This window comes from Lithobates pipiens, unplaced genomic scaffold (assembly GCF_037356315.1).
Source record: "Lithobates pipiens isolate NorthernLeopardFrog02 unplaced genomic scaffold, aLitPip1_a1.2 Scaffold_8, whole genome shotgun sequence".
NCBI classification, from domain to species: domain Eukaryota; kingdom Metazoa; phylum Chordata; class Amphibia; order Anura; family Ranidae; genus Lithobates; species Lithobates pipiens.
In genome coordinates, this window is record NW_027507903.1 from 597558626 (window position 1) to 597586441 (window position 27816).

At 43.3% G+C, this 27816-nt stretch overlaps 1 protein-coding gene across 2 annotated transcripts in view; it reads right to left on the reverse strand.

Moving 5' to 3' along the window:
• Positions 1 to 3649: 3649 nt before the first annotated feature.
• The window catches only part of ARRB2 (arrestin beta 2), a 113140-nt gene continuing 88973 nt past the window's right edge, over positions 3650 to 27816 (reverse strand). For both annotated transcript variants that reach the window (XM_077470494.1, XM_077470493.1), the window contains 8 exons: positions 19265 to 19400; positions 15094 to 15178; positions 13784 to 13856; positions 11141 to 11278; positions 10973 to 11056; positions 10815 to 10888; positions 7984 to 8038; positions 3650 to 5053 (listed from right to left, as the gene is read on the reverse strand). In XM_077470494.1, the coding sequence (XP_077326620.1) occupies positions 4957 to 5053; positions 7984 to 8038; positions 10815 to 10888; positions 10973 to 11056; positions 11141 to 11278; positions 13784 to 13856; positions 15094 to 15178; positions 19265 to 19400 (742 nt within the window). In that variant the 3' untranslated portion in view covers positions 3650 to 4956. The remainder of the gene's footprint in view (positions 5054 to 7983; positions 8039 to 10814; positions 10889 to 10972; positions 11057 to 11140; positions 11279 to 13783; positions 13857 to 15093; positions 15179 to 19264; positions 19401 to 27816) is intronic.

Sequence of the window (27816 nt, forward strand, 5' to 3'; positions counted from 1 at the left end):
TTGTGTGAGATCTCAAATAAAAGACTATTCCTGATGTACTCCAAGACTGGTGTTGTCTAGTTCTTGGGGGTTCCTATAGCCAGATCCATTGGACTTGTGTTCCAGGAGTTAGGAAGCGGTATACTGATGGAAACACTCAAGCAGAGTGTGAGGGACCTTCTGTCACACAGACCAACTCAAGCAACGCATGGCATCTTTTTGCTTGACTGCTTGCATAGCCCCTTGAACGCTTACTAGCACCGCTGGTTCAGAGGACAAATCTGCAGAAGAAGCCATAGAGCGAGACGATAAAGACGAGAAAGGGGTGGAGGAGAGAGCTGTGACAGAATCACCACTAGCATGTTGGAGGCATGGTGGCGGAACAAGCTCCAACAATACTGAACCCTGTTCTGCATCCTTCCCAGCTGCCAGCAGTTACCCAGTGCACCGTGAAGGAAAGGGAACGTCCCTGCCCATTCCTGCTGGACCATGAGTCAACGGTAATATGCACCTTACTGCTGACCACCCTGTCCAACGAGTAGGGTTGCAACCTTTTCTTCAAGGCAAGCCCAAAAACTTTAGCGGCAGCATTTTTTTTGGGGGGGGGTATACGCTATGAGATTGTAAAAGTCCTGGGACACTTTTCGTGGCCTAAAAGAGTAGTAATGTGGAGCATAGCTCACCGGAGCAAACAGTGCATGTGGCTCAATTGTGAGCCTTCTGCATGGAATGCAGGGGCCAGATATGTCCTGGGGAGAGGGCTAGTACTAGCAGGGGGGTGGGGAAGAGTTAGATATGTGCATGGGGGCAGTGGTGGCTGGTGCTCAAAGTTTTTTGGGGGAGGGTGCAAACAAACTGAAAAAATTCTGGAAAAAAAAAAAAAAAACATCAATTGCAGTCTCACTGTGCCCCATAAAATGCAGCCTGTGCCAAGCATACAGCCTCTGTGCCCATATGTGCTGGAGGTGCTTGGGGGGCAGATATGTGCTAAGGGGTGCTTTGTGAAAGAGGGACAGTGCAAGGGGGAGGGGTAAGGGGGTAGGATATGTGCTGGAGGGGTGCTTTGCAAGGTACAGAGATCGTGCAAGGAGAGGTTGCCAGATTTTAAATCCAATCCTCACTTCTAGCATATCTTCCCCCTGCCAAAGCCCCCCCCCCCCCCCCCCCCCCCAGCACATATCCTCCTAGCCCCTCCATCACTCCACATATTTTCTACCTTGTTGTTCTTCCCTCCCTCTACAGGAGCATAAAAAAAAAAAAAACTTTCTACAGACCTGATATCAGCACATCCCTGCTCCCCCCTCCTCCTCGTGTATGTAGAGAAGGGAGGAGGGGAGAAGCTTTGACACACTGACACTCTGCTCTGCTGAACCAAGCTGCTGTCAGGGAGAGGGGAGACATGTCACTCTCGGTGCAGTCCATATGAATGATGTGTCCGGGTCTGGGGCAGAAGTAAACCCGAACACATCATTCAAAAACCAGACTGTCCGGGAGAAAACAGATGGCAACCCTACCAACGAAGCCAAAACATTGCCTTCCACATGCAGGAATAGCGTTTTGGAACCTGTCACTGAGGTACAGCACATTCCACAAATTCATAAAAGGGGGCAGAGTCTACCAGCTAAAAAGGCAGCAGTTGCAGTGCTAGTAATCTGGTCAAGCTAGCATTCAGACACTGAGCATGTGGATGGCTGGAACCGAATTTCTTTTTACGGTTCAGCAACTGGGGTAGGGAAATTTGCCTGCTAAAATCAGATGGTGGTGTACTGCTAGCAGATTGGCTGCAAGTACTTGGGACACCTATTACTATACCTTCATTCCTCTCAGTGTAAGTTTTTGAGAGGACTGGAGATATAGTGGGTTGGATATCCCAGATGAGAAGCAAGGAGAAGTCCGCCTTTTTCTTTGATGTGGGTCTTTCAAGTGCTGTTGCCAATGGACTGCATGGCAGGTCGTCATATGTCTGGTCAAGCGTGTGGTGCCCAAGCGGCTGCTGTTCTGGCCACTCTTGGTCCACTTCAGACATAGGTTGCAAACAGCAATGGTGTGATCTGCTGCACGCGTGTCAAAAATGGCCCACACCAAAGAACCTTTAAAAGTCAGCAGCGCCCTGCACCTGCGGTGTGATGTAATAGGGTGGCTGCCCTTAAAGGACATCCTGCCTCATTGGAGTTGTGCCTCCTCCTCCTCCTCCTCTCAGGCATTCAAGTAGAGTCAGCGACTTCATCATTCCCTCCCTCATCACTGGAGCAAACTTTGCAGTATGCTGCAGCTGGGGAAACATGACTGCCAGTTTCATGTCTTTCTTGGGCACCCCCTCTCTCTAGGCTCATGTTACTCCCTTCCTCAACCTGGGAACCAACATCGGCGCCTTCAAATCGCTGTGCATCCTCCAGCAGCATGTACCCCACTCCCCTCTGAATCCTAGGACTCATAGCAGCTGTAGAGGTGGCTACGGCTCTTGTTGTTTCACCGATTACAAGGTTAACCAAACCTCATTTTCACTTCTGCATGGACTTTCCAAATGTAAAACCAAGAAATCACAGCTTATATACTTGCGGCTCTTTTGCTTTTGATATGAAATCATCTGATTTACTTACTTTCTTTGCATCTACCACCTGGTTCGAGGAAGGCACTAGCCCCGGCTGCACAGATGCTCCCTGGGAAGGCAACATCACTAGAGCCTTCAGGGAGATCCTGTATTATTGCTACAAGATCTGTGTACCAACATCATGGGCTTCATCTCGAACATGCATGAGACAGCATTAGAGTTTCTCCTGGAGATCTCGCAGGAAGGATTTTTTTTTTTTAATTAAAACTTTGACAGGAATGTTGCACAGCGTATGCACGTATGCATGAGATGAGGCACATGTTATGCGCTCCATCTTGCACATGCCCAAGCATCTTGAATATTTAGGGCAGTATGCACGCAGGCAGTGCCAGGATAAGGTTATCCAATGTCCAGGGTGAAGATGGCGAATTACATGCCCCCCCCCAATTCTAGCCGATGAGTCCCCCGTCAGGGTGCCCCCACGTTCTCTTGTACTGGGAGACTGCTACTCACAGCATGTCCTTCCATAAGACAAGTGACAAGTCATAACGGGGAGAGGGGGAGGAGGACACAGCAGTGCACTGCAGAGACTGAGGACAGTTCTGTCTCAGCTCAAGCCCTTTTCTGCACCATGCAGGCTGGGGAGGAAGGAGAAAGCGGAATCCTCCCTTCAGCAGCAGCAGCAGCCATTGGCCGCTGCTCTGACATGAGTAAAAACTGCAGTCGCTCCTGTCAGTAAGGAGTGGGACGAGCATCCAAATCTGCAGCGCTCCCCTTCAATACAGTGACCGGGGCAGGTGCCCACTTGGCTACCACCATAGGCATTGCTCATTCCCGGCATTGGTCCACGGGTGGATACTGCCCTAAAGGTTTATATATCTAAATGCACTATCCAGCCCCATCAGCTGTCAGACTCTCCTAGAGCTTGGACACGCTGCCAGCAGCAAGGCTGCACTGGTAACCTGTGCCCTTCGCCTGCAGCTAAACTCCAGAGTATCATGCACCAGGTCTAAATGCCCAGTATGCATGGGGGTCTTAATATGCCACATTTGCCCCATGCAGCAAAGGATCACAAAGAAAATGCATGTAACACAAAGATGATTACCAAAAAAGACCACATTCATACACCAGATTTTATTGTTAATCCTCACATCCTAATATTTGTAGCAAAAAAAAAAAAAAAAAGATAAAAAATAAAGCGTTTTAAAACCTGTGGAGCTCTTTAAAACAACACAGAAAGATAATTTTACATCCAAAAAGACAAAATATATTACGAATCAAGGCAAAAAAAAAATATTTAAAAGATTGGGAGGGGACAGATATGCGTCACCTGTTTGTGCGAATAGGAGGACATGACAGTGTCCCACCCTGGAAAATTCACATATTAGAAGCAAAATTAGCCGCTTCCCCAGAGGAGCCAGTGACAGCAGATCTAGGATTGCCCTGCTGCAAGGCTTAACAAGAGATGTTGGCAGTTCGAAGACTCCCTGAGACTGCGCAATCCCCCGCGCTCCTCCTTTATCAGCAGGAACTGAAGCATCGCACCTTCGCCTCCCTCAGTCGGGTTTAAAAAATAAAAAAAATTGATAAAAGAATAAAATTAAAAACTCCAGTAAAATCACAATGTCACGAGTTATCTCATTAACTGGCCTTGAGATCCATCCCCCGAGGATTTGATCTTACACCTCTGCATCTCCTGTTTATTCACAGCGTTTATGTCCTACATAAAATAAAAAAAATAAAAAACTGGCGGGGCAGGGGGAAAGTGCAGGGTGGCAGTGCAGCATACGGTGTGCCATGAGTGTACCGATCCGCCTGGGGAGATATATACAAAATTGACAAAAAATAACTAAAAAACGCATGATCAACACACTAAAAACTGTGTGCAGGTTGTGTGTGCAGGTCACTCATGCACACAGCGATGACAGTTACACGTGTGCGTATATGCATGATTGGGTATGTATTCTGCAACACATTGGGTGTTCACCTTAATCACCTCTTATTTACAATGTCTACCCCACCCCGAACCTACAGGTATATTTCCTATAGGTCCTATCATATGTACAACTCCCCCCATACTGCATAAGCTTGCTGTTTCCAATGTATATATTAGAGACTTTCAAGTATATGGCGGTGTACACATATGACATCACAATACAGAGTACACCAACATGTACAACAACCTCCATCACAGTGCCCGTGCAGCAATGTGTACACTCTACTGTCCCCACCATTGTGTTGTGCGAGTCCCTATGTACATACACACACTTCCTGCTCCTTCAATACACTGTGTGTGTGTGTGTAATTGTGTAAGGTCTCCGCTTAAAAAAAAAAGAAAAAATAAGAGGAAGGAGGGAATGAAATCCATTTGTGGAAAAGGGGGCGGAGTCTCCAGTGGCAATGGGGCCCAGCCTCTGAAAGCAAGGCTAGCAGTATGCTTCATCATCTTCCTTGTCATCTTTCAACCCCTTGAGTCTTAGGCGAGCGAAATCTTCAAAGACAATGTCGTCATCCTGAGGGTAACTGAACAGAGAAATAAAAAAAAAAAAAAAAGATATATTTAGAAAAAGCCAACAGGTACTTTGCTTTACCTCCATAACCTGTTAAGCCGTTACCTGTTCAAGCACAATGCAAACATCTAAATGGGACCTTATTCATTCATATGCTTTCCACTGCACTCAGCAAAGCTGCCAAGCACATGTATACACATCCCTATAGATGGAACCCTATAAGCAGCTGGGAAGGTGGTGTGCTAGGACTGATATAGGCAGGAACACGAGCAGCCTTTTACATAGCTGCAAGAGTAAGGCCCCTTTCACGCTCGCAAATCGTTCAGGTCCGCCTGCCAGCTTTTTTAGATGGGCCGGAACGGACGCTCCATACAGGTCTTTGTTGTCGAGGGATGTCAGCGGTGACATGTCCGCTGACATCCAACCCTCTCCGATCCGCTAAAGTGTGACAGATGGAAACCCTATTTTTCCATCCGTCTGGGGGATCAGATGAAAACAGACTCTACGGCCCGTCTTCATCTGATCCCCCATAGAGGAGAGCGGCGCTCTGACAGGTCTGTCCCTGCACAGAGTGCCGAGACAGACCTGTCATCTGCCTGCTCAACGGGGATCGACGGAGTGATCCCGTGCTCAGGAAAGCGGAGCCCGTACATGGACACGTCCGTGTGAAAGGGCCCTTACTCATGCTTAAAGAGGAGTTCCAGCCTAGGGGGGAGGCCAGCAGCTAAAAATACTGTAGCTGCTGACTATTAATATAAGAAGACTTACCTATCCCACAATGTTGGCACCCCAAGCTGATCCATCCATCGGCTCCGAGTGCAGGCGCCAGCATCTTCACCAAAACCCCTTTCACACTGGGGCGCTTTTCAGGCATTTTTGCGCTAAAAATAGCGCCTGTAAAGCGCCTCTCAATCCACCCCAGTGTGAAAGCCAGAGTGCTTTCACACTGGGGCAGTGCGCTTGCAGGACAGGTAAAAAGCAGAATGTTTTGGGGCAGTGCGGGAGTGGTGTATATAGCGCTTTCCCACTGCCCCTGCCAATTGAAATTAATGGGCAGCACTGCCGAAGCACCTGCAAAGCGCTTCGGCACTTTTAACCCTTTATTCGGCCGCTAGTGGGGTGTTATAAGTGCAGAACAGCGCTGCTATTACAGAGGTAAAGAGGCGCTAAAACTAAAACTAGCAGCGCTTAACTGCTAACGTCCCACATGAAAGTAGCGTAAGGGTAACAAAGTGAAGCCTTGCAGCTTCACAGCCTGTTTCCTACTACGCATGCAGGAATCATGCTGAGGAGGAACCAGAAATTACATAGATCACCACACGATTGTGGTGATCTTATCCTGAAGTGAGAGAGGGTACATGGTTTTAACTGGCATCCAATCCCCCCCGCAAGTTGCCAAATGTGGCAGCGGAGGGAGGTTTGGGGAAGCAAACAAACAGAGCATCACCTTTTTGGGTGGCGCTCCACTTTAAGCTGGCCATACAGGGATCGAAGTTTGTCCCGTTCAGCAGGGACCATGTACTAACACTATGGTTGTATAGAAGTCAATCGATTGATTTCTGTACAACCCCCCTGTCAGATTTTGCATGCTCGATCAAAGCTGCAGGCTATAGACTTCAGAGCTGACTGGTGTATTCCGACAGCGTGGAAGTCTCCCCGAGTAAAATAGCTCAGCAGGACTGCTGCTGGCTGAAAGAAAAAAACCGACTAATGTAAAGAATGTGCTGCTGGGGCCAGAGGCGTTGAGAAAAATTGATCCAATGCTGCATCTGTCCCCCGCCACCTCTACACCGAGAGCTGAGCAATCAAAGACAGCAGATCACTCTGCTCTTGGTCTTCAGTGAGCAGAGAGTCGGGGATGGTCAGTCACTGCTTTCTGTTCTGCCCCACCAGAGATCACTGGAGCGCCACACTGTGGAGAGGGCTTAGTGTGTGCGGCTGGCTCAGCTGCCGGTCAGGCATGTGAGTGGATCCTGACATTCAAGTTTGGATCTCGCCAGAGCCTAGACTGGCTGTGACTGTGTGACGTCAGCTGGCAGTGCACTACTGTCACCCACAAGAATAGTAGGGCAAAAGAGGTTTGGCTGTACCTTTAGGCTTAAATTACTAACGGTTTGAGGTTGATTTTGACTTTTTTTATTTCAGAAACTATAGTTCTATACTGTATTTTACTAACACTTTTTATGGGGTGCTGCCATGACACTCAATTTGCCAAACATGCTTGGCACTCTACTAAGAAAGCTTCGCCTTGTTTGCACAATTTGGGTCTTTAGCCCTACTCTAAGAAGCTATAGGTTTCCACACCCTGTACTGACAATGGTCAAAAAGCCTGTATGGAGTTTGGAATAAATGGCTGTATAGTATTAGAATATAATTGTACTATAAACTAGCAGCTCTGGCTGATCTGCATTGTTGAGACACGAAAGACGTCTTTTGTTTTTTTGTTTTCCATGTGTTTTTTTTTATTTTTATGTATTGAGTGGTTTATCTAGGTCTTCTTTTTATGTATTGAGTGTTTTTTCTCTCTCTTTTTGTACAACCTTTATTTGAAAATCAATAAAAACATATCTTTAAAAAAAAAAACAAACACAGACACACACGCGCGAACGCACACACACACACTGATGGGGCATAAAGTAATGATTTGCAAGGCTCCGTCCACTGTCCCGAAATGAGGACTAACCCCCTTTTTTGAGTGTATGTGATAGAATGAGATATGAATTTTTACTGAGCTACACACCGATTGGGTTGGAGGACTTATTATTCCTTTAGCTCCTCCCGGTTATCTGTTATAATGCCCCTTTAGTCATCTCTGGTCAAAGCTCGGCAATTTTTGGTACAAAGTTAAGCCAATCTATGGTCTGGACGCCCCACTGAAATCTTTCCAGCCTGTAAAACCCCGTGACACCACTGAGAACATGAACCAATAAAGTGTGAACTTACTTTGTTTCGAATTGTATGAGATTTGTGTCAACAGGCACATCTGTCTGAGGGAACTCTGAAAGTAAAAAGAGATTGAGCACATTAGAATGAAATATGGTGTGTTCTTACAAACTTAAAGACCCCTTTCCCAGTGGGGGGGTGCGGGCATCAGTTGTGAAGTGCTGCTAGTTTTAGCGGCAATTTACCGCTGTTATAGCGGTGCTATTCGGCCGCTAGCAGGGCACTTTTAACCTCTGCTAGCGGCCGGAAGGGTTAATACTGCCTGTGTGGCAGTGCTGCCAAAGCACTTGGCAGGCACTTTGGCAGCGCTGCCAATTCATCTCAATGGGCAGGACGTTTTTTGGGAGTGGTATATACACAGCGCTTACACGCCGCCCCAAAAGACACTACTTGCAGGACTTTCTTTTTCCATCCTGCAAGCGCACCGCCCCCAGTGTGAAAGCACTCAGGCTTTGTCAGGACCCTGCATTTACTATATCTGGTCCCCCAAAGAACGCAGAGCATGGAAATGCAATTATTTTAGTAAATATAAAGCGCTTTTCTCGTCAGCAGTATATAGCAGTTTTGTGACTTCTATCAGTGTCTGGTTAAAGCTTGTAGGAGGAGTTTTCATTCTCCTCCGACTGTCCTATGAGGCTGCAAGACCCCTGACCCTCTGTCTGGACAATGCTGATTGGCCCTGTGCTGATCACATGCATCCTCCCCAAAAAAACAATACACACCAAGTTGTGCATGTGCAGAGCACCTCCAAGGCTCTGTTCCATCAGCAGATGGATTGCAAAGTCGCTGCTTACATTAAAAACGTTAAAATTGTACTTATCTGTGTGTAGTTGTGTGTCAAACATGCTCCTTGCATCACTTCCGTCTCTCAGACTTTCGGGGAGTGGACTGAAGTCTGATAGACCAGAAGTCATGCAAGGAGCGCGTTTGATATGCAACTACACACAGATAAGTGCAATTTTAACGTTTTTAATGTAAGAGGCGACTTGGCATTTTCAATAAACTGTATTATCTTTACATATTACACTATGGGAGGCCGGTTTTCTTTTATTCCCTTTAATGGTAAACATTAAATGTCCATAACGGAACCACGAGATTTGGAGGCCAATCAAGCTGTCAACAGTGAGAAAGCTCACTCAGCAGATCATGAACCACGTCCATAACCATCCACTGATTGGATACATGGACGGCATACACGTGATCCCACCCCAGGATATCGTTCTAATGCACCATACACACAAGCTTTTTTTTCCGTCGGAAAAATCTTGGATACACACGGTCACACAAAAGTTCTCTGAAATTTCAACCGTCAAGAACGCCGTGACATAGAACACTACGATCAGCCAAGAAAATGAAGTTCAATGCTTCCAAGTATGCATCAAATTGTTTCCGAGCATGTGTAGGAATTGTGCGCGTCAGGATTTGTACAGACCATCGCATTTTCGGATAGGAACTTTTCCAGACCAAAAAATTGCGAAAATGCTTTCAATCTTTTGCTGGCTGGAATTCCACCAGAAAAAGACTGATGGCGCATACACAGTCGCATTTTCTGACAAAAATCTCTCATCTGAGTTGTGCTGGCGGAGTTTCCGATCGGGTGTACGCGGCATTAGGTATATTTTTCTCCATTTGGAGGCAAGGGCTCTGGGAGCATTACGCGACTATCTAGTCACGAAGATTAACATCAATTTCAGTGTAAGTGTTTATCTAGAAGATTCACCAAGATTATGGACACTTATAATTATTATCACTTTGATTTGATCATTGTGATTTGGACTGTTTTGATGTACACATTTTTATTTTGGATTTCAGCAATTGTGTTCACCTTTACACAGTATTTTGGAGCATTTCATTTATATTTTGAATTTAACTTTATATTAATGTGTTAGAAGTCTGCACGGATCACTCTCATCATTATTAATTCTAACTGATAACAGTGCAGATATTCGTTATCAGATCAGGCATTACGATTTCTGGCAGGATCAACAGGAAGTTAATGGTTTGTATACACTTCACTCCAGGAACTCAACTACTTGGTAAAATGTGCAGTAAAATGTGAATTAAAGTGTTGGTAAAGCATTTTTTATTAAAAAAATAAACATGTTATACTTACCTACTCGGTACAATAGCATTGCACATTATGGCCTCGAGCCTCCTCTCCTGGGGTCCTGATCCAGCGCTCTAACCTCTTCCTTTTCTCAGAGTGTCCCCACAACAAGTCTTCAGGGTGGATTTCTATTAAAGGCACGTAGAAGGCCTGACCGTACTATTAGGCAGGGGTGTGTGGATCATAAGACTGGCTGCACAGAATTTTACAAAAAAACTCTTTTGGCAGGCAAAAAAATATCTGAAATTTCAACTGTGTTTTAACTTTAGTACTTGAGAAAGTTTCCTTGTGCCAAATAACCAGGTATAATCCTGTCTACAGAGACAGGGTTTATTATTTGTGATTTATGGCAGCCCTTAATGGACAATGAAGTTTCTGAACATAATTTCATGAACATGGGCAATACATAGGCAATCTGTGCCATCATGTCTTGAGAGCTCAATAAAAAGGAGACAATCACTCCGTTTGCCAAATTCAGGGCAAAGTTACTGTATCTAAAGAGGCTACCACCCCTTCCACCCTCAGCCCACCGCCACTCCTTCCTGAGTGGAAGCTGGCATCAAAAAGCCCAATAATATTGTATCCTAGAGGATGTATGTATGCATTTATGCATGTATATATATATATATATATATATATATATATATATATATATATATAAAAATCTATCTCCATCTATATATCATTTTTAAGATCGTCAATCGCATTCCCCGAACCCACTCACCGGATATAGGCCTTGGCAATGGCTCCGGGGGTTTTGGATGCATTAGGACAAAAGGCAACTCCACCGCGACATCCCTGGAGAGGGAGAAATTTTAAATCTGTAAAGGCACGGCCTATACCAACACACTACTCCACCTGTTTATCATGAGCAGTACTCACCCTCCACGGGACACCACCAGTTTAACTTTTACTCTGTAGGAGACGAGAATTCCCAGCACTTCTTTACTGGATCCCTCCTTCACACTATAAACACAGGAGCATAAACAGAGTTATACCATATGCCATGTATCAAAAAGTGCATCTCAGTGTAAATAATGCAACACATACATGGTGCTTGATGCTAGATTGGTGTCCTCGTGCTTCAGCTTTCCATCCAAGGCCAGTCCCCGCTTCTCCCGGTTATTAGACAGAAGTGGAGTCAGAGTGTAAACTTTACAGAATGTAGAGCTGGCGGCCACCTGGTCACTGGAGGAATAAAAAAAAAATAAAAAAAAAAAAAACACCACATTTAGGGGAGTGCAAGAGGAAGGGAGAAATGGGGGAGAAATGAAAAAAAAAAAAAAAAAAAAAAAAAAAAAAGCATATTAAGTGAAGGCAAGAAGAAGAAAAGGGGGACAAACTAAATGTGTAGAGTACATGAGAAATTGTGAATCCTACATGGATTCACCCTTTTTATTATTCTTTAATCTGCCTCCCATTATCTTTATATTCTATACTTTACCACTGATAATGTTTTAGGGGAGAAAAGAAAGAAAGAAAGGAAAGAAATGAAAGAAAGGAAAGAAAGGGAAAAGAAAACACGAAAAAGAAAAAAGGGAAAAGAAAATTACAAGAATAGCAAAGTCATAAAATAAATTTAAATGAAGTGCAGAAGATGAACTGGGAGCACTAATAAGGGAAGGAATAGAAATTGCAGAAAGACTGCAAACAATATAGAGTTCTGAAGAAGTCCACTGATTGGCAGACGAAACGCATCAACCTGCGATATTATCACGCCCTTATATGGAACCCATGTATTGTTGTGCCGATTATTGTAATTTAAACTAGCCAGCTGACTCTTCTTGTACTGTGAGACCATCTTGGCACCTGCGTTTGAGGGAATCGGTGAAACAAACAGCAGCAATAACTGGACACTTTACTGCCATCTACTACAAGGATGGCTTCTGGATGAACGAGGACAAACCGAGCTCATACAGGAAGGTGAAGCAGTGAGAAGAACAAAGACACTAGCGGTAGATTTCTTTTCCGCAGCTTTGTTTCTGTGCCATATCTCCTCTCCTACTTTTGAATGCCTACACTTTGTACGATTCATACAATGTCAGTTTGTGATCTCCAACATCTCACTGCTGATGATTGATCTCTGCCAACTTACTGACAAACGTCTATATATTGAGACATAAGAAACTGAATGGTATGCTGAGCTGCGGAAAAAAAGTTTGTAAAGATTGAATAGCTATGTTGCTTTATGACTGCAATCAATGGGGTTGATTTACTAAAACTGGAGAGTGAAAACCTTGGTGCAGCTGTGCATGGTAGCCAATCAGCTTCTAACTTCAGCTTGTTCAATTAAGCTTTGGCAATAAAACCTGGAAGCCGATTGGTTTCTATGCAGAGCTGCACCAGATTTTGCACTCTTCAGTTTTAGTAATTCAACCCCATTGTGTATATATAAACTGATTGCTTGACCCCCATCTCTGACCTTCCTGGCTACATTTTTGCTTCACTTAACCATTGCTTGCTACTCATTAAGGCCCCTTTCACACTGGGGCGGTTTCCAGGCACTAGAGCGCTAAAAATTGCGCCTGAAAAAAATACGGCCACTTTCACTCCAGTAAAGTGTCATCCTTCACCCTAGACTGTGTGCTACTTACTATTCCTTATACAGTGGGTATAGAAAAGAATTGCCCCCCTTTAAAATAATCACATTTTGTTGCTTTGCAGCCTGAAAAGATGACAGGCAGGTTTTATTTTATCCAGATGTATTTACTCAATGCGACTTAAAACAACCAAGCGAAAGATAGAACACCAACATGTCAGAAAAATAAATAAATCAAAAAACAGAATCATTGAGTTGGAAAAAGGATCACCCCTTTGAATCACCAGTTACAAACCCAAGATGTATGTGAGGGGGTTATGATCAGAGTGGAGGGATCTGAGGGTGTGATCAGAGGCGGGAGCGGGTATCCGAGGTTGTGTGATTAGGTTGGCGGTATGTGGGTGAATGGGGATGGGGGTATGTATTCAGGATGGGGAGTGTCATCAGAGTGAGGGTATGTGGGGGAACCTGGGGGAGGTGTGATGGAAGTAGGGAGTATCTGGGTGAGGTGGGATGCGATCAGAAGGGCATGCACTGGGGTATGTTTGTGGGGTGGATTCCTCTGGAGTAGGTGGGATAAACTAGAGGATATGTATATTAGGGTGGAGGGTATCCAGAGGGGTTTGTATATTGGGATGTATCCAGGACCAGTGCCAGTTTAAGGCTGCTTAGAGTGCCGGGGGGATAAAATTTTGTCTGCATGCCTCTCTCCGCATCCAGTAAACACACTACATGGCAGAGCCTGGCTATAGGCAGGAAAAGCTCATTTCCCTGCCTTTATGCAGGCTCTGCCATGTAGTGTGTTCACTGCAGGGGCAGAGAGACATGCGAGCTGTCTCTTCCAGGTTACCAGCAGACAGTTCACATTCGGGACGCCAAGTCCAGTCTGGCGGGTGTTTGCTTTAGTTTTCTATATCGAAAACTGCAGCGATCCCCTTGTTAATTAGGCATGGAACCCATGCCTATTTCTTCTGCACTCTGAAAAAGTAACAAGCGTGGATGGCACAGCTTGACCTAAAATAGAGCTATCTGCCTTGTTAATACAGCCCACGCCACCTGCACTAGCTTCCTGCACCATTATAATGCTTTGTGAATCCCCCCCCCCAATGTGCAGAGAATAGAGGAGATAGGAGTGTAGATGATGAAGGACTCACTCTTGTTCAATCTGAGCGACTGGGCACTTGTACTGTGCTGTGCTGAACAGGCAGATGTCTGCGTATTGCCGGACTGCAGGGAAGAAATAAGACGGGTTACACACACATGTTTACCGTATATTGCAGGATGTTGCATTCTAACCACTATGGCAATCTTTGGAATGTTTGAAATCTCTCAAAAGAACTTATTAGTCAGAAAACCACAAAAGCACTTCCTTTTTTCATTTCGACATTTTAATACAGTGTAGATTATAAAACAAACCCCTGGCTGGCAATAAGGGGCAATATGTGTTTTTGTTCTGGTCTTTTAGGTACACTTTAAGGCAGATGAAGCTAAAGCCGGTCAGTATTCCATGGCATGAAATTGGAAAATACAGTGTCCTGTCTAATCATTTACATGTTACTTGAAATTCTCATTTGTTGTTCACATACTGATTTGTTAATGATTCTCAGGCCTCTATTGGTCGGCTGTATACTGTACTAGGATATCTAATCAGGATCAACCAATATAAATTCTCTTAGGTTCACACTGGTGCACTGCTTTTTGGCCGTAGCACGGGTATATGCACAGTTTATGTGAATTGTACACGTGTTTTTTAGCCTGGGTCACGTGAATGCTATTGGGTCGCAAGTTTTTTTTTTTTTTTTCAGAGTTTTATGAAAGCGCACTAAAGATGCAGCATTCAGGACTTTTGGTGCGCTTTCGATATGTGGCAAAAACGCACAGCCTAATAGAAGACAATGGAACCATGGCTAAAAATGCATGTAAAATGCACACAAACTGCACATACATCTACATACATCTGCACATACATCGCTGCGGCCAAAATGCAGAACACCAGTGTGGACTCGGACCTTAGGCTGGTCATACACAGATTTTTTTTTTCTCAATCAGATTCTTCCAACCACTGGGACAATGAATTCTGACAGTGGCACCTGTTGCTGTCAGAATACACTGATCAGCGGCTGCAGCCACTGATTGTCGTAAAATGTTCCCGACATGTCCCTTCGACCTCTGTCAAGTTGGGGAGGCCACACACTGATTGAAGTTTGGTTGGTCCCTGCTAAATAAGCAGAATTTCAATGAGTGTATGGCCAGCTTTTTGCATTAGGCCAACCACAAACTGCTCTCGATTACAAGCATTGCTTCTGGTTATGGTCGTGTCTCCTGTACTAGACATGTATAACATGAGCAGGTTTGCATTAAAGCCATCATGAAATCAATAATCAATGTGAATCAATAACTGCCGAGGAACAATTTGAACACAAATTACTGGGACAAAAGTAAAAAAAACATATACATCTCATACCGGACACTTTCACCTTCTTGACGGTTTTGCTGGAGTTATTGGTCACGTGGACATTTACATTGATGGGTTCCCCGTGGTAATACAGCTGAAAGGAGACAAAGCAAGATATGCTGAGATTGTTGTTACAAAGTGGGGTCCTTACTAAAACCGGAGGGTGCAACTGTGCATTTAAGCCAATCAGCTTCTAACTTCAGCTTGTTCAATAAAGCTTTGACAAAAAAAAAAAAAAAAAAAAAACTGGAAGCGATTTCTTTCTATGCACAGCTGCACCAGATTTTGCACTCTCCAGTTTTAGTAAATCAACCGCAATGTGACTTGACAATAAAAACAAATAACTGTTCACCGCAGCTTGTAGCCCTAAAAGGGTCCATCAAAATAAAGTCTGGAAAAAAAAAAAAAAAGGAAAGTGGAGGAGAGGAAAAATGATAGCAAGTTCTGTTTCTGTTTATATTTATAAGAGGGTATTCCCTATATTAGGTTCATCCACTGGGACACCTTACACACGTGTTTACGATATAACAACATGTGACATGTTCATATGCAACCCCCTTTTGCTCCCACAACACATCCCCCCACCTCCCATCCCACAATGGTATGCGTGAGTTCTTTTTCCCTTTCAGGGCTCACCACAGCCGTGTCATTCATTCGCATGGGTCTGTGAATGAATAAGCTACAAGTCTCATCTGGCACCACGGCAGATGGACTTGAAGTTCTCAATGAACTACAAGAGCAGTAATCAGTAACAGGAGGAAGGACCGACTGAACACGAGTGTGCTAACTGAACGCCCATAACAGAGGTACAAGGCAGAAAGCTGAAGGAGGGTGTGCAGAAGCCTGACATTGCACTCACAATCCACTGATCGTGGGGGTGCAAATGCTTTGCTGGCTCCTGTGGGAAAAAAAAGAATACAACTTTTACAAAAAGGTAAACCTAGCCTTTTAAAAAGCACTTGCTCATTTCTCATCTATCAGTTCAGCTCTCAACCCTGTATGGACCAGAGCAATTTCTACATTTCTACTTTGGGTCCATTAACTTACCAATAGATTATCATCTTACACACAAACAAATATTTTATATGTACATATATATATATATATATATATATATATATATATATATTATTATTTTTTTTTTATACATAGATATATGTGTATTTATTTTTATGTCAAGTAAGGCTTTTTTTATTTTGATCAGTGTTGGTTTTAAAAAAATATATTATTATTTGTAGTTAAAAACTGCTTGATTTAAAAAAAAAAAAAAAAAAAAAAACGTCCTTTTTAAAAAGATATTCAAATTATGATTCTGGTACGAAACACCGTAAAGTTATTTTACAGATGAAATAAAGGCTTTCCCTCAATTGTGTGTTTTAAAAATAAAAAATAAAAAATACGACACTAAAAAAGTTTAGCAAACAAAAATGAAAAAATAATTCTTGCCACCAGGCTAATCAGCAGCACTGGCATATAGTATTAGATGAGCGATTCTTAAAGCGGACCTTCAGTCATTTTTTTTTTCACCTTTCCATCTATTAAATCTTCTGCCCTTATTGTTTTAACTTTGGATAGTAAAACATTTCTTTTTCCAATAAAAACCTTATACAGCCCACTTCCTGTTACTTGTCTGGTCATTAGCCTAGACTTATGACATCATACACAGCTCTCTTTCTCACCGTTTGCCAGGAAGGGAGGGGGGGGGGAGATGATTTATAAGAGGGCTAATGAGAGTTACAGGACTGCAGAGCTGGAGGTGTGCCTCTGTGTGTCTGTGTAAATCCAGGAAGTGAACAGGCAGCAGCTTCCAGCTGCCCACAGTTACAATGGATGCAGCCAGACTCAGTGGAGGGAGATTTCTGTATATATAAAATACAGTATATATAAAATAATAAGCAAAGTGGTTGGAGGGAAATTTCAGATGTTTTTATTTCAAATTATGTGAGCAGACTGCAATTCCTCTTTAAGCAAAGATGGGGAAGGAGAAAGTAAATTATGGTAAACTACGTGTTAATAACGGGTTAAAGAGAAACACATTTTTAATTTACATGTTTTTTTATTTGCCAGGTTGCTTTAACTGGCATCACCCACATATTGAAGCTCATCCATTTGATCTGCAGAAGAATAAATAAATAAAACGTAGATACAAAAGTAACATTGTTACTTTGTATCTAATCTGCATCTAAACAATGATGATAAATAACGCTGTATCCCTTTATCTCCTTACAATGTTCAGAAACACTGTATCAGACTTTGACAGCAGCAACTTCTAAAGCTGCTGCATTCACACAGCCAATCCGGGCTGTCATTCTGACAATCAAGAAGAATTGCTGGCAAGTGCAAACGGTGAGAGGCAGCAAGATGACATGGCACCCTGTGTACCTTAATAAAATGTGTTTTGTTTTTTTAGGGGGGGTGCAGTGTGCCCCCAGGGTCCACAATTTCCACAAATGGACAGAGTTGGAAGGGATGCAAGGATTTTTTTTTTTTTAACATCTAAAAAAGAAAGTCTACACATGTCTCTGTATTTGGTTTCGGATAGAGTCATCTGCTGCTGTCTTTGTCCCGATTGGGGAGATTTCCTCTAACTTGTCAACACAAAAAAAAATGGGAAATCTCTCCAATGAGGACACAGATAATGGAGAAGGTCCACCTCTGCCAATCAGAGGAAGCCTTGTATAAAAAGTTTAAATAAAGTTTAAGCAATCACTGGCATCTAATATTATTTGGAGAATCCAAGGATAACCAGTGGCCATCTTGTACCTCTCCCACAGGAACATTCACGCACATTGTGGTGACCGGTGTTTTATCGCACTAGGACGAGGCCGCTTTCCACTAGGGCACATAGAAAAACGGTTTTCAGTGTGCCCTATTCACACTGCAATGCAGCCTGGAGGTGCAGTGAGCTGTGATAAAATGCAGACATAAGACACATTTAGGTGCCATTCGGGTAGAGAGGTAAAGTCCGACTAGACCGCTGTGAGTGCAGGCAGGGACAGGGAACTCGTCCTAGCACCAAGCTGCAGCAATGTCAAAGGAAAAGGTCCATGAGCTGCACATCATGAAGCAGACCCATGTGAATGAAGCAAGCTGAATGGCAGCCTCAGCTCGTGCTCCAGCCAGGCCACACCCCACACACATTTTGCTCCACCCCTTGGAGCTTAAGCATGCAGAGTGCTGCTTAAAAAAAAAAATGTAAAAAGTCAGCAGCTACAAATACTGCAGCTGCTGACTTTTATTAATCGGACACTTACCTGTCCCAGGGTCCAGCGATGCGGGGGAACGAAGCCTTAATTGTCTTCCCCTCCTCTCTGTGGTGCCAGCAGTCACTGTGGGCGCGCCGTGAATGGCCGGGCAATCATCTGGGACCTGTGACGTGTACCAGATGATTGCCGAGAAGTGATCTCCCTTCCAGTGCCATGGTGTGCCGGGAGGAAGTGGGAGCTGGAACCCTCTAAAAAAGAGGGTACCCGCTCCCCCCCCCACCCAAAATAATTATATGCCAAATGTGGCATGTCGGGGGGCCACCTTCCCTCAAAGTGGAAGTTCCATTTTTGGGTGCAGAGCTAAATGTACTGGGGGCGTGGCGTAGCTGCAGTCCAGGCTGTGGATGCCATTCATATCACTTCATGCACATGGGTTGACTTCATTGATGTGCGGCTTATGGATCTTTTCCTTTGACAAAATGCAGACATGCTGCATTTTATCGCACCACACAGCAGCGCACAGCTGTGAGGTGACATGAATTAAGTGCCACTACATGCACACCAAATGAAGTTGCAAAAAAAAATAAAAAAAAAATAAAAAGCGGGGGGTGGAGACTGATGTGCTACCGCCGGCTCACTGCAGCCAAAATAGACAGCTGCCTGCACACTAATCAGCTTGGGTCTGGTGTGCAGGCAGTATAAACAGGCCATAAATATTTTTACACTTCCACAGTTGGAGTTCCCCAGTTATCCGTTTTACATTTTAAGACAATTTGCGGGTCAAAAACTGTACCAAGAACATTGCTATACAATGGCCATGGCAGTAGAGATGGGAATTGTGATGGGGACACCTCACCATTAGAGGCCTTCATAGAAATCCAGTATGCGATTTAACTTGCCAACAACCATACAAAAAAAAATGATATATACATTTCGTGTGGCTCTGTCCTGTAGAACAAATGTCAGTACTGTACCTCTTTGTCTAGCGAGGCTTCTAGATGTAATGATCGGTCTGACATCAAAAAGTGTCTGGTGGTCTCGGCTACCGGCTGAGGTCCGGACTTCTCCGGGGCGAACTGTACCTTCCTGATGACCAGACGCACAGAGTTTCTGCAATGACAAAAAAAGTCTCCTGATCAGACAGGTCTTTAAAAGGGATGTACTATTCTGGTCACATTTATAGGTCAAGCGATCCACCAGTTTTCAGAGCAAAATATTCTGTGTCCTAATCCACGTTATCTGTATTATTATTATACAGGTTTTATATAGCGCCAACAGTTTGCTCAGCGCTTTACAACATCTGTACATGAAAAATACCAGGAGAGTAATGTGTGGGTTGAGCAGACGAGTTGGTGACCCGACATTCCTCTGCTACTGTTATGCCCCATACACACGGTCGGAAATTCCGAAGAAAAAAGGTCAGTCGTGTGTGGGCTCTATCAGACTTTTTCCGTCGGAATTTGACTGAAAAAGTTTGAGAGCTGGATCTAAAATTTTCCGACAACAAAATCCGATCTGACTTTTTCCGATCGTGTGTAGAGAATTCCGATGCACAAAGTGGCACGCATGCTCAGGAAAAAATTTGGAGACGAAAGCTATTGGCTACTGGCCTCTACATCCCGTCATACGTTTTGTACGTCGTCTCGTACCAAACGATCAGATTTTCCAACAACTTTGTGCGACCGTGTGTATGCAAGACAATTTTTGGGACAAAATCCGTCGGAAAAGAAAATCAGATGGATTTTGTGGTCGGAATGTCCGGCTGTGTGTATGTGGGACTAAAGAACACAGCTTGGTCACCCAGCTTTCCCTAGCCTGAGACCGGAAAGGAGCAGTAGACTGATGAACTGACCATCCTGAAATGTAGGAGGACGGTAAATAGAGGCCGTCATGGGAGACGTTCATCTGCTCCGAATGTTTGTCTTTGTCCCTTGTGCCCCGTACACACGATCGGACTTTCCGACAACAAAACCGTGAATTTTGTTTGAAGGTTGTTGTTTCCAACTTGTCTTGCATACACACAGTCACACAAATGTTGGCCAACAATTACAAACGTAGTGACTTACGGCAAGCCGATAAAAAGGAAGTTCAATAGTCATGCGCCACCCTTTGGGCTCCCTCTGCTAACGTTGTGTTTGGTGAGCACTGATTCTGAGCATGCATGTATATTTGTGTGACGGACTTGTGTACACACGATTGTAAAGTCCGACAACAAAAATTTGTTGGCGGAAAATTTCAGAACCTGCTAGCCAACGTGTTGGCGGAAAGTCCGACAACAAATGTTCAATGGAGCGTACACACGGTCAGACTTTCTGCCAACAAGCTCACATCCAACATTTGTTGTCGGAAAGTCCGATCGTGTGTACAGGGCATCACAGTGCATGTGGGGGGGTTGGGGGGGTCCCACTGAAAAGAAAGTGGTTGTAAACCTACGAAATGAAAAATGAACACGGCTTCTATAGTGTGTGCGCGTGCCTCAGTCCAAATCACCTAGTGTGAATCTGGTCTGTTTTTGCCTTCCTCTGATATCAGCAGGAGGCACTTTTCAGTTTATGCTGACATCAGGCAATCCAGAAGACACCCCACCCCACCCACCTTCAAAAACACACAGCAAGTGACCGACAGCCTCAGCTGTGCACGTTACCCTATGAGACAGTAAAAAGGAAGGTGTGTCCATTCTTTCCACTCAGGTCTCAAAATTACAGTCAGCTCCCTGACTAGGAATAATTGGCCTTTCTCCATGCATATTGTTCCTGAGCTCTGGTGTGTTTGATGCGTTTTCAATGCACTTTTTTCCTTCTTTTTTTGTCTTTTTTTCCCCTGCAATACATTTTTGATGCATTTTTCCACGTTCTAATACAGTTCTGCGCAGAAAGAATACAGCATTTTCTACACTTGAACTGACCACCCTGGTGTAAACTAGGCCACTGGAACCCTTATAATCTACTTTTCAATGCGTTTTTCATGCAAGAAAAAAAAATGCACTGGACTCTGGTGTGAACATACTGATAAAATGTATAATCCAGTCTCTCTCGCTCTCATGTAGGAAAAATGAAAAAGAGAGAAAGAGAAAAAGAAAAGATCAAAGCTCCCCTTTACAAGCAGTTTATTGGAGTATGCAGCCATACAGTATGCACTGAGCAAGTTCCGTGTTTAACGTCTATTTGTCTGATTGCGAACGCAGCAAGTTATTAGTGAAGCAGAGACAGAACACTCCATAGACCATAAAACAAACACCACCACTGACACTGTTTGAGCAATTCTTGCATAATATTGCTGCAGAACAACAAATATTCCCCACCTTGTTACCCCATGCTCAGAGCAGACACCGGGACAGCCGGGGTCAGTGACCACATCATGGGAGGCCATTCAGAGAACTGGTTTTGGTTCGTGGCTACATAATCCAAAGTCAATTTGTAGACCCTCTCCGATCAAACATCCTTTTTTAGATTATATTTAGATCTTTCTCAACATTATAATCCAGGCCAAGCTGTCCAGCCAACAGACAATTACAGGGGTTGGTTAAACCATACATGGGCACCTTTCATTCATATTGTTTAAAAAGGTGCAGTTTAGGTATGGCAATTTTTACATGGTTGTATTGGTCCAGTGTAAGTATTTACAGTGCATCTGGAAAGTATTCACAGCGCTTCACTTTTTCCACATTTTGTTATGTTACAGTCTTATTCCAACAAGGATTCAATTCATTATTTCCCTCAAAGTTCTACAAAGTTTGTTTAAAATCTTTGCAAAAATGTAAAAAAAATAAAAATAAAAAAATGAATAATTTGCATGCATATAAGTATTCACAGCCTTTGCCATGACCCTCAAGATTGAGCTCAGGTGTATCCTGTTTCCACTGATCATCTTTGAGATGTTTCTACAAATTGATTGGAGTCCACCGGTGGTAAATTCAGTTGATTGGAGATGATTTGGAAAGGTGCACACCTATATAAGGTCCCATAGTTAACAGTGAATGTCAGAGCACAAACCAAGCCATGAAATCCATGGAATGGTCTGTAGACCAGATTGTACAGAAAAATGTCTGCAACATTGAGGGCTTCAATGAGCACAGTGGCCTCCATCATCCATAAATAAAAAGTTTGGAACCACCAGGACTCTTCCTAGAGCGGGCTACCCGGCCAAACTGAGTGATCGGGGTAGAAGGGCCTTAGTCAAGAAGGTGACCAAGAACACGATGGTCACCCCCACAGAGCTCCAGCATTTCTCTGTGTAGAGAGGAGAACCTTCCAGAAGAACAATTATCTCTGCAGCACTCCACCAATCAGGCCTGTATGGTAGAGTGGCCAGACGGAAGCCATTCCTCAAAAGGCACATGAGGGCCCACCTGGAGTTTGCCAAAAGGCACCTGAAGGACTCTCAGACCATGAGAAACAAAATTCTCTGGTCTGATGAAACAAAGATTGAACCGTTTGGTCTGAATGGCAAGCGTTGTGTCAAGAGGAAACCAGGCACCACCTGGCCAATACCATCCCTACAGTGAAGCATGGTGGTGGCAACATCATGCTGTGGGGAAGTTTCAATGGCAGGAACTTGGAGACTAGTCAGGATTGAGGGAAAGATGGATGCAGCAATGTACAGAGACATCCTTGATGAAAACCTGCTCCAGAGCGCTCTATACCTCGGGCTAGGGTGAGGAGCAATGAGGAGGTACTGCCTCTGAAAAGGTAAAATGAGCATGACTTTTAGAAACCCAACTCCAGGAAGTCTAAAGTTTACAAGGGTTAAAGCGGAGTTCCACCCAAAAGTGGAAGCTTGGCTTATCTGTCTCCACCCCCCCCCCCTTCGGTGCCACATTTGGCACCTCTTGAGGGAGGGGGGGGGGGTACCCTTTTGAGAGGTACCCATCCCCACTTCCAAGAGATCTCGCTGTGGCGGGGTCACTTGGAAGTTCGGCCCCCCCTCCTCCATGTGCAGTAGGGAACCGGCTTTTAAGCCAAAATACTTCACTACCGGTCTCCCTTAGTACAAATGGTGGCAGCAGCACCCGAGAGCTGATGGAAACATCGGCTGGGGTGCCTACATCGCTGGTTTCCAGGACCGGCAAGTGTCCTACTATTAAAGTCAGCAGCTATACATACCCGACTTTACCTTAATAAAGCAGAACTCCACTGCTTGTTTGGTTTAGGACATGGGCTCTCAAACTTTAAGACCGAGGCCTAGTAAATTCTCTAAAACCTTCAACGCCTCAACAATGAAGAATGAAATCTATACACACAGAACAAAGATTATGGTCATACAAATCAGGTATTTTAATGCTGGAAGGCTCTGGATAGGGTTGGGGGGCACTATGTGTGGTGACATGTGGTTTCAGGAGTGGGCTGGGGAGGTACTGTTGAAGGGCGCTGTGGCACACCGTTGGAAATTGGGGGCAGTATGAAGGGCTGGAGGCCTCGAAGAAGGCTGACTGGCACTGTGGAGGTTGAGGGCTCTAAGAGAGAGGTTGGGGGGGGGGGGGGGTGTTATGGAAGCTGGGAGGCATCGAAAGGTTCAAGCATCTGCAGTTAGCTAGAAGCCCAGATGAGGGGAGGACCAGGCCTCAAAAGTGAGTCACAGCCTAGCGGTTGAGAACCACAGGTCTAGGGGATGGGAAAAGTGTTTTCTACTTACACAAGCCTCTGCTCCCCCAGAAGAGAGTACTCCCCTATACCGAGGCAGTGGACTGTCCCTGTGCGTCCTCGCATCCAATGCATTGGTCTTCAGGACACCAGAGGACCTCAGAACACTGGAAAGCAGCATTCTTGGTGTTACGGCCTCTTTTGTGTATTTATCCATTTACCTGGGACTCCGCTTTCGTTTTTGATTTTATTACTTTATAAAGCCTTTCCAAACGTATTTTGCCACAAAAATTTACCACACCTAAGTTTGGGTTAAAAACTGGACCGGCTCTGTGACGTCAGCCGAATGCAAGCTTCAGCCCGCTGTCGGCTGAAAACGGGTCAAAGGAGTGCAGAACGAACTGCACTACTGGGATCCATAGGAGAACTACAGCCAAAAAAGCATTGCCCATAATTCTCATTTGAAATCATTATCTACACAGGGATGCCAGAGAAATCGTTTTGTTTTCTTAAAGATTTCTCTTTCACAACCTGCTTATTTTTTTGGCTTGTGTGGCACAATAAAAAAAAAAAAAAAAAAAAAAAAAGCTATTTTGCCAACATTTGCAAACAGATGCAGCGATGGAGGAGGAAGGGGATGCGGAGGCCAGGAGGATGTGGTTTTTATATTATAATAGACAGGTTGATACTCATTGAAAAATCTGTCATAACTAACCTCAGGGTGTGATCTCAAAACCAAAAGCTGCTGAAATCGCAACAAAGATATAACCGATACCCTGTTGTACCACCTGCATGCTTGTGGGAGAATAAAAATAATGGGGAACAAATTAGTGCCATTTTACAATAATATAAAAAAAATATATAAATACCATTTTGAGAATATATTATAATATATATATATATATATATATATATTTTTTTTTTTTTTTTTTTCTCTACACGGTGGAAAAAAGGCCTAAAGCCCAACTCGGGGCAAAAAAAAAATGTTTTCCCTTGTAGTGGGGCTGTGACCAAACTGCATAGGTTAACTGCTTGTTTTTCTCTAGATCAGTTCTCAACCCCTGTCCTCGGGACCCACTAACAGGCCAGGTTTGTAAGATAACTGAAATATATCACAGGCGATACAATTTGCTGCTCAGTGATTGCAGTATTATAGTCTCCATCAACACAAGGTAATACTTAAAATCTGGCTTGTAAGGCTGGATTCACACCTAGGCATTTTTTGTGCTTTTTGCATTTTGGAGATCTGCACTACAGAACGTGTTCCATAGGAAACCATGTTAAATATACTGTAGGGCAAATCTGCAAAATGCAAAAAGCACTAAAAATGCATAGGTGCGAATCCAGCCTTAGTGAGTCCTGAGGACAGGAGTTGAGAACCACTGGTCTAGGGGATTGGAGAACAGATTTTTCACTTACCCAATCCGCCCCCACTCCCCCCCCCCCCCAGTCTGGCAGTCTTATGCGGTGGACTGTTCCAGACCTCACCATGCCCATAGACCTACTCTGGAGGGGAAGATGTCAGGGATAGTCCACTGCATGATCGCGGGGGGAGTGCCATTTTCTGGTGGAGGATCTGGTGAGTACAAGCTTTGACTCCTCTCCCCTGGAAGAAATGAGTAGTTAACCTGTGCAGTGCGGGCACAACCCCACTGCTTGGGAAATTTTTCTTTTTTTGCCTTTTGGACTTCAGTAGGGAAAAAATTTATACATATATATATATATATATATATATATATATATATATATACACACACACAGACACACACACACACACACACACACACACACACACACACACACATATATATATATATATATATATATAGTGCGTATGTATGTATGTGTATGTGTGTGTATATATATATAATTACATTTTATTTTTTTATATATAATATAAATACAAAAAAAAAAATATATATATATATATTTTTTGTATTTATATTATATATAAAAAAAATAAAATGTAATTATATATATATACACACACACAGACACACACACACACACACACACACACACACACACACACACACACACACACACATATATATATATATATATATATATATATATATATATATATATATATATATATATATATATATATATATATAGTGTGTATGTATGTATGTGTATGTGTGTGTGTGTGTATATATATATATATAATTACATTTTATTTTTTTTATATATAATATAAATACAAAAAATATATATATATATTTTTTTTTTTTGTATTTATATTATATATAAAAAAAATAAAATGTAATTATATATATATATAATGTATATATATATATATATATATATGTGTGTGTGTATGTATGTATGTGTATGTATGTATGTATGTGTGTGTATGTATGTGTATATGTGTATATATATATATATATATATATATATATATATATATATATATATATATATATATATATATATATATATATATATATATATATATATATATATATATATATATATATATATATATATAATCATAGGAGGAGCCAATAAGCTACTGACTGGCTGACTACTGTCCCATGGGGCGAGTCACATGCTCCTTTATACTAGGTCGGGCTGCCCATTTCTTTCTGTCCCCCTTCAGTACAGCCCTGGGGAAAAGTGAAGCAATGTAAGGGCATCAAAAATCAACAGCTTCACTTAACGCTTTTCTGCATGAGGGAGCCAGTTCTTTAAAGAGGAAGTAAATCCTGATGGGTTTTACTTCCTCTTTTGCTCCGTGCAAATCCTGCAAATTAAAAGCATAATGGGCTAGTATGCATCACATACTAGCCCATTAAGTGACACTTACCTGCAAACGAGGCCTGCGCTTTCCCCTGTGCAGGCTACGTCCATCTTCACCCCTTCTCCTTCCGTGGCTGCAGACTCCAGTTCTGTGACTGGCCAAAGCCACGTGACGTCACTCCTGCGCATGCGCACAGGAGCCGTCAGTCACGGCACACGCTGGGGAAGAAACGGCGCGGTGGTCCGTTTCTTCACAGCGCATGCACTGATGAAGACATTGGTGCGCTACAAGTGAAATATCTCCTAAACGTGTGCCACTACCTATAGGTAAGCCTTGTTCTAGGCTTACCTATAGAAAAGTAAATCAAAACCAAAAACACTGCGCTATCTTAAACAAAAAGGCCGCTAACATACTAAAAATTTATGTTTTAGTTCAAATGACATATAGGAAAAAAGTGTCGCGCTAAAAATGAAATAAAAAATAAATGTGTACAGATCCGAAACAGTGTCTATCTCCTATATAACCTGAGTATGACATTTACAACATATAACCCAGATAATAATTACACCATTTCCATTGTGCATATATACATAGAAGAGGAAAATATGCAAAAATAAGAGTCCCTAAGTGAACGCTAGTACAGTCTTTCACAGCAGCTCAATCAGAAGTCCCCTTTAGTGTAATGAAAAGATGAAAATATCCTCCAATATATAGAATATATACACCCTTGTGTCGACACCACCACCTGAGACAGATGCAGGCTTACCGAACGCCTCTGACCCAAGCGAACATACTCCCGAAGGGTCAAATAGGCTTTAATCAAAGGCGACTGTAGAGCACTCAAGCTGACAAACACTGGAACTTGGAACGAGATGATGGAAATCTCTTCCGAAGCCAAAATCGCACGGAACCAGTATACACCGATCAAAGAACAGGTCACACTCCCCAGGGAGAACATACGGAATAGAAGAATAGGGCCAAATAGCGTAATTACGTAAAACAATTCAATTTATTAAAAGGATTATCAAACTTACATTCAAGCAGTTGATTAAGCACGTTCACATAAAAATGGCAGCAGTAGAGTCCTCCCGACGTGTTTCGTCTCCTTAGGCGTCGTCTGGGGTGTCTACCCCAGATGACGTCTAAGATGACAAAACGCGCCAACATTTTTTGGGAGGAGGTGGGCGCAAACAAACTGAAAAAT